Source organism: Amblyomma mixtum, chromosome 5 (genome assembly GCF_055824585.1).
Source record: "Amblyomma mixtum isolate Tamu chromosome 5, ASM5582458v1, whole genome shotgun sequence".
NCBI lineage: Eukaryota > Metazoa > Arthropoda > Arachnida > Ixodida > Ixodidae > Amblyomma > Amblyomma mixtum.
In genome coordinates this window covers 120,981,385-120,992,008 of record NC_143016.1, presented here as the reverse complement: position 1 = coordinate 120,992,008, position 10,624 = coordinate 120,981,385, and the positions used below count along the sequence as shown (strand labels likewise).

Here is a 10,624-nt window from a genome sequence, read left to right as displayed (position 1 = left end):
TGTAACGCTTTACCGACAACACTGCCGATGAGTCAACAATACTTTCGCATTAAAATCAGTGCACATTACAATCCGAGCACCTGGGACTTCTACAACACCCATAATACCCATATCGACCTCCTTTGGGGAATATGTGGCCATACCCAAATGGTTCTAGTCCCTGAAAAACTCGTATCTTTCCCATTCGGCAATAGAGGTAGCCCCGAAAATGCCCACATAGGCCCCATGTGGGTAGTCTGCAGGCAGGCTTAAATTGCGCTTGCCCCTACAGAACCCACACAAATTCCTCTCGACAAGGCGGTCGAATGGTGGCAGCCGCAGTTAGGCTGCCAGCATGTGTCCGAAATGGAACCCATCGGGTTGACCTCCGGGCAGCCCACAAGTCACCCAATTGGGCAGCAGCTGCAGGTCCTACATGTTTCCCAAATCGGCTGCTCATATGGGACACGCAGGGTCATCCACCTTATAGCCAATTTGGTGCTACATGGAATAGTCTAACACTGCGCTTCACTGCACCTGGGGATTGCGAGCTTTCCAGGGCACTTTGCAGAAATTTATTTGAAGGCCTGGTCGTAGTGGTATCGAGGAAGAAAGAACGACTTCATTGCTACACATTTCAGCCTCGTTATTTAGCTCTTGTTAGGAGGTGTACGTGCAGAATTAGTATACTTATTTTCCTAATTTTTAACTTTGCTTAGGGCTTCGAGCGCACTGACTCTGCTTCCCACCTGTCGGACTAGTTGAGCACAATCCTCAGGGACCTGCTCATGAGGGTACTCAGCGCCTTGTAGCACAGCTACCAATGACTGAATCTCCACCTTCCTTTAATGAAAGCGTGATTTTGTCGGGCTGGACCTAGAGAGAAGGAAATTCTGCGTTTCTGCATATTTGGGGCTTCGAAAGGGTTGCAATGACTTCGGGCTAGAAGACAAACAAGCGTGAGGCAGGTCAAAACTGAAGCTTACAATTTAACTCTTTGAATTACCGCCTTTAGCATTTTGAGCCACAGCAGTGAACCACATTTTGAAAACATCCTGAATATGCAGGTCACTTTATTCTTATAGCGAACGCTGTCTCTAACCATAAAATAAACATACAAAAACCGAAATGTATTTTAACTCATGCCGGTGTTGCTAAACTGCCGTACAGCTTCCTAACAGCAAACTTCCATTTGACTCGCAACATGCACAACATTCAAACCAATCCAAAACTTGCACTTTCGCACATAGTTATAGTTTTATTTTCTGGTGATTAAAGTACACTTAAGAAGCATAACCACTCTAAATGAATTGTAAAACCATGTAATGGGCCTGACCATAAGCATTGTTCCGTTGTACTTTTTAAGACCGGTCTTTACACTTCCTCAACCGAATGCATTAAAGTCAATAATAAAGATCACTATTATCCACACTGAAGGCCAAATAAATGGCATGGAGTAAACGTTTTCAGCAAAACAACAAGGTCTTCAGAATTGGCCTAGACGAAGTCTCAGCTGTTTAATGTTGCCAGGTATAAATAAAAGTATTTGGAGACAGTATGTAGCCACATAATTTTGAGGACCGCCAAATTTTAGGTTTCATGCCCAAAAAGAACTTCTTAGAGGTGGCGTTAATTTCGGAACGAGTGCGTCTGCGAAGTAACGCTGCGGTAGGGAGGTAAAGAGGGAGAGGGATGATGCAGAGGTAACAGCAAAAAAAAAAAACATGAAAAGCCGCCACGCAATCTCACGAAACTAACGTGCTTCGACATATCTGTGGTCGCGTCACGACAACAGTGAAAATGTGAAATTCCTTCACGCATGTTTCATACGTGCAGACGCAACAAGTGTGCTGAAGGGGTTGCGCTTGAGGTCAGCCCACTGCTAATCTGCCTGTGGCCTTTCACGCAATCGCTCGAGTCGAGAAGCGCCTTCCTAAAAAGTGAAAAGTGAAATACACGCATTCCAACAAGAAAAGAAAGCACGATGTGGTTTTCTTTCTTCTGATTTTCCTCACGACGCCCAGTCACATTGCGTAGCTGAGATGTATAAAAGCTCGCTGCTGGAGACTAGGCTCCAGAACAGGACACCTCTATCCGCCTCGGCTTCACTCCCTCGGACACTGTCAGGTACCACTTGTGAAGACACAAAAACATGTCCGGCATGTTTCCAAAGGTGAGAAGAGAGAACACTACAGTGTTCAACCGACAGATCAGTTTTTGTGAAGGAAAGAGTATGTGTCTCGCGATTCCGACCTTCGTATTTTATTTCCAGTCTTAAACCCTGCTCAAGTTGAAACAAATCACGAAAGCGGCGGGAAACTTATTCAGTTTCCTGTGAGGAGCACTTGCTTCAAAAACGGATGCTGTAAATGCCGCCCGGTACATTTGGCTGCTTCATTGCTTTTTCTCGTAATATTAATGGGCATCCTTCATTTCTTATTTGCTGTTATGATGTCACGTAAATTTTTGAGAATAGGATAGAACTTTAATGAATGTGTATGTATAAATCTATTCCGCAAATCACATTGCAGGAGAATTTATGGTCCCTTGAGAATTACATGCGCATCGTGAGCTAGGCCGGAACTGCGAATCTTCAGTCTCGTACGCGGTAGCAATGCTGTGAGGAGGAAGACAGCTTCCGTGCAGAGAGATTCGCCAGTGTTAGCATAGGTCATGTTGGGATCCACTTCGAACGCATTGCTAACAATGCAGAAAGCAACAGACAAAGAGTAATTGCAGAGAAAATTTTAATCCGCAGCTTCATCTGCAAGGATTCGACAGCGAAGTCAATGCAGAACTAAATATTTTTGCTTTTTCGCCTATGCTTCTCTTGTGTGTGTTTTTAGTCTTGGTATTTCCGTACTTCTGTTTTTTTTGAAATTGTAATACACTGCTGTTTAGGTCACTAGTCTTAGGGTAGTAAAAAGATCTGTAGCCCAGCGTTTTTTTTTAGGTATAAATTCAAAAGTCCATGTCGACTGGATTAATGGTTTCTTACCCAGAGAGCAAAATAACCAATTGGCATGCAATTCTCACAAGTGCATTAAAAGAGGCGAAGGGTTGCAGGGCACTTCGGAAGGAAAGGCATAAAGTTTGAAAATTACGGATGAAAATGCGCTGTGCTTAACACATGTATTTGCGCATGTTTCGTCTCCTTCCTTGAGTGCTGAGTTTTTGCGCTTTGCTTTTTTTTTCGAAACCATGCACAAACTAGTCCCTTGCGTGTATAACAAAGATACATAATAGAGTTCCATGAAAGTATTTGAAAGCATCCTTGGCGCATCATCACATCGAAAGTTGTTATCGAAATCTCTTCTCCGTGTCACTCGCTCCAGGGTGTGCATTGGGCTCATCTATAAAGCTGTATGGTTGTTTCCGGAGCCGCGGTGGCTCAGTGGTTGTGGTGCTCGGCTGCTGACCCAAAAGACGCGGGTTCGATTGCGGCCGCGGCGGCTGGAATTTCTTTGGAGGAGAAATTCTAGAGGCCCGTGTACTGTGCGATGTCAGTGCACGTTAAAGAACCCCAGGTGGTCGAAATTTCCGGAGCCCTCCACTACGGCGTCTCTCATAGCCTTAGTCGCTTTGGGACGTTAAACCCCATAAACCAACCAACCCTATTTTTATCCCGCCGATGTAGAGATAGCATTGCTCGTCTAGTGCCCTGGCATTCCAATCTTTTCTTGTGATGAACCACATTTTGATTTTTTTATTTGATTTGATTCAATTTTATTTCTCATCATTCCTACAAGGCATGCTTATGAAAACATCTGGCTCCCTAGCTAAAAGCTAGTTGGGATCAGTGCAATTCAGTTTAAAAGTAGAAAATTGCAGGCATAACAACAATTAATTACATATATATAAAAGCTCATGAAATTAGAAAGACATAAATGGATACATAGAGCAACAATATTCAGAGCACCAAGCGTCTTTTACAAACACATACAAGTACACAAAAATACATGGAAAGAAAAATACGCTGGCTTCACTCATTGTTTATAATATTTCTTCAATGACACAGGAAAAGTTTTACAATGTTTGAGTTCACTTGGAAGCTTGTTCCACAGCTTAATACCAACATGGGCCATCCTTCTTTCTCCATACACATTTTTCATTTTCGGAAGAAGGAAGTTTCTATGAATGGCGTTGCGAGTGCATGGTGGTGGGATACAGAATAGCGATGAGTGTATCGGGTAATTGTCTTTAAGGCATGTGTGTATTGTCAAGACAGTCCTGTATTCAAGTAATGATTGTAGTGGCAGTATATCCATCTGTTCAAAAAGAGGAACAGTATGGGCGTTATATCTTGAATGTGAAATGAATCGAATTGCCCTTTTCTGCAAGACCCTAAGTGTTTGCAAATAAGATCGATAGGTGTGGTCCCATGATTCAATGCAATATGATAAATGGCTTTCAAAAATTGAAAAATAAATAATTCTGAGTGTGTGATTATCAAAATAATCTCGGCATTTGTGCAGTGCAAAGTATGTTGCAGTTAACATTTTACAAAGCGCCTGAATGTAGGGCTTCCAGTGTAGGTTCTCATCTAGAATTATTCCAAGATAAGTGATGTTATTGACAAGTGCAATAGGTTTTCCCAGCCATTTCACGGAAGGCAGGTTTTCATGTATTGTTTTTCTGGAGCTGCGAAATATTATGCATTTTGTCTTATTAACATTTACACCAAGTTTACTGGAAATAAACCAGCTACACAAAGTTTCCAATTCTCGGTTTGCGGTAATAATAAGTTCCGTTGTAGATTCATGAGCACATAGAAGAGCAGTGTCGTCACAATACATAAAAACAGAGAAGTGTTGTACCGACGAAGTGACCGTTATGGAGTTTCACCAAGCTTTAAGTCCTGCACCTCATTGTATTTCCAGCGCACAATTTTTTTACTGTTAAGACAATCGATTGTTTCATAGGCACAACTGCTGCTGGCCTTCCTCCTTGTGAAAGTGAACGGCGTGCAACATCAGCAACCACCAGCGGGCTTCGCTGTTCCTGGATACGGAGGCTATGCAGCTCCTCCGTTGGCCGCCACTGCTTACCAAGGATACGCCGGCTTTGCTCCTGTAGGTAGCATCCAGCATGCAGAAAACAAATCCCAACTGCATCTACCAGTGCAACACTTACACGACATAAAGGGGAAGAATACTCAGACGTCAAATAAATAGCGGCCATTTTCTGGGCACTCACAGGACTTGAACAAAGCATCCAGACGTCATAATTACCGAATGCAAAATGCGCAACGGGGCGAAATAGGATAGCTCGCTTTTTCCCACTTCGAAACGCAGCTTTGAGTGCCTAACGAATTTGTGAAAGTCGCGCCCAAAATGCACAGTCAATCCAGTGACTGGCCCCACAGAATGGATTTCCTCCCGTGGTTATGCGACGCAGTGATAAGCTGCCTATGGCTTTGAGAAATTGTCCTAATTTGTACGTGGTTCTTCGCGTCCTGACGAGCATCAACTACATTTTCTTATTGTCGAAGGGTTCCATGATCAGAGACGCGAGGCTAGAATTTCTTCAAAAAGTTACTGTTTAGTGCCAGTTGTTTCTTCGTTACAGAAAGAGACAGCACAAACACAGGGCTGTGTTTGCGCTGTTCCTTTCAATTGTGTAGTTTTTCTTGTGATATATGCAAAAAACAAATATAAATAGAGCCGAAAATGCAATCCGATTCAGAAAAAGTGAATTTGAGTGTAGCAGCATATTGTGGACATTGTATTAGGTTACCGAGTTCCAAGATTCACGTAATGTGAGAGACGCGCGGCGAGAAAAGGCATAGCCCTTCTATTTGCAGCCAAAGAAAAGTTAATGAAATCACGAGATTAGCATTTAACATAGCATTGTTCGTGCGTTAGTGCTTTCTGGACATTATCCTCGGAGAGCTTCGTGAGCCCCTCTCAAATTTGTAACCGGTCTTTGCAGCCACCTCAGCCGTACGGGTACGGCTATGACATGGTGGACGGGTACGGCCAGGGCCAATTCCGTATTGAGCAAGGAGACTACAACAACTTAAGGACCAGCTCATACGGCAACCAGGACGCGTATGGCCTCTACGGGCGGATGAACTACGCCGTCGGCGATAACAGCTTCCGGCCGACTGCAGCCGCCAGCCAGCCCGGAACCACACCGGGTGCCAGCGCACACGCTGCCTACAGCGCCGGCCCAGCCGTGCCACCGGTTCCTGCAGCGACAAGAGCTTCAAAGGCAGGGCTTGCTACCAATGGCTACGGCGCCGGTGGTGTGGCCACAACCTATGACAGTGCATACCGCCGACACAATGAATACGGATACAAACCATATGGCGGTGCTGGCTACGGCGACGTTCCGTACGCAGGCTACGGCTACGCTCCGACTTCCGCTTACCTCGGTGGCCACCCATACGGGATGCCCTCTCCCTATGGCTACGGTGCTGCGGGCTATGCTGGTGGCCAGTATAACCCAATTGCATACAGTGGAGCGTACAGTGGTATTGAAGGTTACCGCCGCCGCTAATGGAAGCCTACGTCGTCCAAAAGAAGCGTTTCTTTCGAGAGCAAGTGCGGTGTCAGCGATATTCCTTTAACTTTCTAAAAAAAACGCTTGATATCTCGTCCACCATTTCGCTTTTAAAACAAACAATAAATGTCGGTTTTTATGTGCGCCATTTTTGTGCCTTTTTTTTTCTTGACGTGCAATAATGCCATAGCCTTGGCCGTAGCCTTGGAGGACCTACACCCTATTTCGGTCTTGAGCTTGATCGGAAAAAATAGACTTGTGCAATGTGATTTCTAGTGGTAAAGAAAACAACACAGATTACTGTAGACGGCTTAATTTTCGCGAGGACGTAATTTTCATGGTTTCACTAATTGTTTGCAACTTACGAAGAACTGTTGCCGGGAATACTTTAGGAAAAATGTCGACTTATATTTCAGCAAAAATAAATTCACCTGGAAAAGTATTTTCTTTCCATTTTTGTTATTTATTTCATACAAATAAACGTTAAAAATCGGAGTACGTTTTGACTCAAATACTTCAATTTCAGAATACCCCCCACAGCGCATGCCTTCCGCACAGAGTCTGCGCCCTTATTTAGTTGTTCCTCCAATGCATGTAATACACACCCCGCGTACTACTACCAGAAACTGCCATATGGTTGACGGAAGCATTCAGGCGCCTGTCCCTTCTGCTTCGCGAGCATTAGTGCCCGCGAAATATTCTTAAACTGCGATTCTAACCCCATTACCGAAATACTGAGCTCCCAAAGATTAAGTTGCTTAAAGTACACAAGAACTCCGCCGTTACAACATGACATGTTTTCTACCAGTCGTCGACCAGTACGTTTTTCACAAGCTTAATTAGAGGTGATAGAGTTAGCATTAGCTTCGCGCCAGATTTTTTTGAACTTACAGCTGCAGGAACAGTTATATTGAGGGAACCCTTGTTGCTGAAATACACCGCAGGGATACACCAATGCTCATAGAGCATCTAGGTGGGAGATGTAGAAGAGTGCGCTAAGGGGCTAGTCCGTATGTCATTATAAAAAATGGCTGAGGCTTAACTTGGTTAAGCCTGGAGAATGCGAAGCATCATCGTGTCGCGTAATTTGGAGGCGCACAACCACAGCGACGGCGCGAGGTGGGCCCCCGTTTCTCCACTATCGTGACGTCATCGTGTCACGTGGTGTGACGTCATGTATCACGTGATTTGGAGGCGCACAACCACAGCGACGGCGCGAGGTGGGCCCCGTTTCTGCAATGTCGTGACGTCATCGTGTCACGTGATGTGACGTCATGTATCGCGTGATTTGGAGGCGCACAACCACAGCGACGGCGCGAGGTGGGCCCCCGTTTCTGCACTGTCGTGACGTCATCGTGTCACGTGGTGTGACGTCATGTATCACGTGATTTGGGGGCGCATAACAACGGTGAAGGGCTGAAGTGGTAGCTAAAGTAGTATGCTTCGCATAAAAACAAGAGCTGGGCGAAAAGGACGGGCCAAGAGAGAAGAAGCACTGCGCTCATCCCGTGTGCTATTTCGCTCTTGTCGAAATCTTTCTCACGCTCTTCTTGTTTTTCATGGGCGGGAGAGTTTGAATGAACTTATTTCTTGAACCAGAATGCTAGAGAATGCACATGACGCACCGGACACAAAGAAGGAAGCGTTGTTTCGCAACGTACCATTTTTCTCGCGAAACCCTGGTTATACACGAGGATCAAGTAAAAGAGCATTAAAGTAATCTGCACAAGAAAATCTAGGACTGCGATACTCGTTTATATGAATGGACAACGCAGTTGAGTAGTGTATTACTCGTCCAAAGCGGTGGTTTATTGCCTTTGGTCACCTACTGGAAACACCACGCCACAGACACAATTCCCTTACGTCAGCTCCCGCGAATGCCTCTTGCAGGGCACCATCGTCGAATTGGAGCCACTCTATTTCGGCTACATCGTTCCCACTCCCTCTCTCGCTTTCTCATTGGCTTTTCTCCTCATCCTCAAAGAGTGTTCAACGACGGGCGCTATTCAAACCATGCGATATAAAAGCGAGAGCGGCTAAAAAGTTACTAAGTCCCGAGTGCAGTCGGGTTAGCGCAGTTCGCGAGGCAGTGCGTTTCTTATTTGTGACGAAGTTGTTGCAGTTTTCACCGTATTTCGGGAGCTTCTCGTTTTACGGATCGAAGGACCTGTAATCATTGATCAATATCTGCCTACAGCAAAGTGCACAGTCAACTTCTGTCGCCGTGGTTTCTGTTTTACTCCGCAGCGGTCAAGCCGATGCTGCGACAATAGCAAACAATATGCCTATAAGCTCTATCCCAGTAAATCGTGTGTGTTAGGTACAATTGCATCCGCTCACGCTTTCACGCCATCCTTATCCCAAGGCTCTTCTTGCCTTTCTCTTTTTTCTTCGCTCCAAATGCGATCACACTGCCTGAAACCAGTCAATTCCTTCTTCAATTTCAATTTCAATTACTTCTTGTTGTAAGTTAATAGAACACATAGTCTCTGGGTACCATAATTCGTTTCTAGCTCAAAATAACATTTTATCCCCTTTGCAACACGGCTTCATAAAGGGTATGTCCACCGTAACGCAGTTGGTTTCTACGGTTAATGAATTCCAAGTTGTTCTTGATAAATCCGGGCAAGTTGATGTTCTTTTTTTAGACTTCCGCAAAGCTTTTGACACTGTTTCTCATGGCAAACTCATTTCTAAATTAGATGGTATTGGCGTCCCTACTTATCTTGTCAACTGGATTCAAGCTTATCTTAAACATAGCAAACAATACGTAGACGTTAATGGCTGCAGATCTAACGATCTTCCAATTACTTCAGGTGTTCCTCAAGGCAGCGTCTTAGGGCCACTACTTTTCCTAATCTATATAAACGATCTGTCTGCTTCCATGCCCGGAAATGTCTCTTTAAAGCTTTTTGCAGATGATTGCATACTTTTTAAGACCATAAATAACCAGAACGATCACTATATCTTGCAAAATGCGCTTCTAGCTTTTCATCAGTGGTGCGTAAAATGGGATATGCAACTAAACCTTGATAAAACTGTTCTCTTACGCATTTCGCGCCAAAAACATTTTAGTTCTTTCTCTTGCACCTTGCAAAATCATGTAATCCACGAGGTTACACAATATAAATATTTAGGGGTAACGTTAAATCATGACTTAACATGGACTTCACACATTGCAGACATTTGCTCCTCGTCTTTTTCTAAGCTTTGCAACTTAAGGCGGAAGCTTAAAGATGCCCCAAGTAAAGTTAAACTCCTTGCATACTGAACATTCATTAGGTCCAAATTAGATTACGTTTCGGTATTATGGGATGCATTCATAAAGAAAGACATATACAAGATAGAGATGGTGCAAAGGAAAGCGGTTAGGTTTATTTTTAACAAATACAGGAGGTTACACTCACCTGCAACACTAATGAAAACCAACCATATTTCATTACTTCAAGTACGCAGAAAAATTTCCCGTCTGTTGTTTATGCATAACCTTTTAACACATAAATTAAACATACCCCGCCCTGTAATTCTCAAACAATTGTCGCGCCGAACACACCATTCACGAATTCATTTGCTGGAACCCATTTTTGCAAATACTGACTCATTCAAGCAGTTTTTTTCCACGGACTGTTTCCGACTGGAACTCTCTTCCCGAGGCCATTTTCCAGTCCTCAAATTTTAGTAAAGCTCTAGAGAAGCATTTTCTCGAGTGAATGAGCGTTGTATTTTGTTATTCTGCCCATTGTTTGCAACCTCATGTATTTTCTTAGTATTTGTCCTTTTCAATGGCTGTATAGCCCCTCCTGCATGGGCCAATCTATTGGCCTGCAGTATTTTGAAATAAATAAATAAATAAACAAATAGATGGAGCGGCGTTTCAACGCTTGGCTTGAAGAGCGCCCGCCCGTGTAGCGCATAAAAAGAGGAGGACACTTAAGCTTTGCCTTTAAGAGTGGAACGGGAAACCCTGTAGCAGGTGGAAGTGGAGTCAATGAAAGCATTTTTATTTTTATTCTCAATTGTTACACTTATTTAAATGATAAATTGGGAATTCTACATTTTCTTAATTACCATCATCAAGCATTGGCTTTTCATTCCGAGCATTTTTAGACGTTTGAAATCCCTTGCTCCAATTTTTCATTTT

General features: G+C 43.9%; 1 protein-coding gene across 1 annotated transcript; it reads left to right on the top strand.

Moving 5' to 3' along the window:
• The first annotated feature begins 2,140 nt into the window (after positions 1 to 2,140).
• Positions 2,141 to 6,480, top strand: LOC149343527 (uncharacterized). Its single transcript, XM_089542416.1, has 3 exons — positions 2,141 to 2,152; positions 4,902 to 5,051; positions 5,911 to 6,480. The coding sequence occupies exons 1-3, from the start codon at positions 2,141 to 2,143 to the stop codon at positions 6,478 to 6,480; spliced, it is 732 nt and encodes a 243-aa protein (XP_089398542.1).
• The last annotated feature ends 4,144 nt before the right edge of the window (positions 6,481 to 10,624 follow it).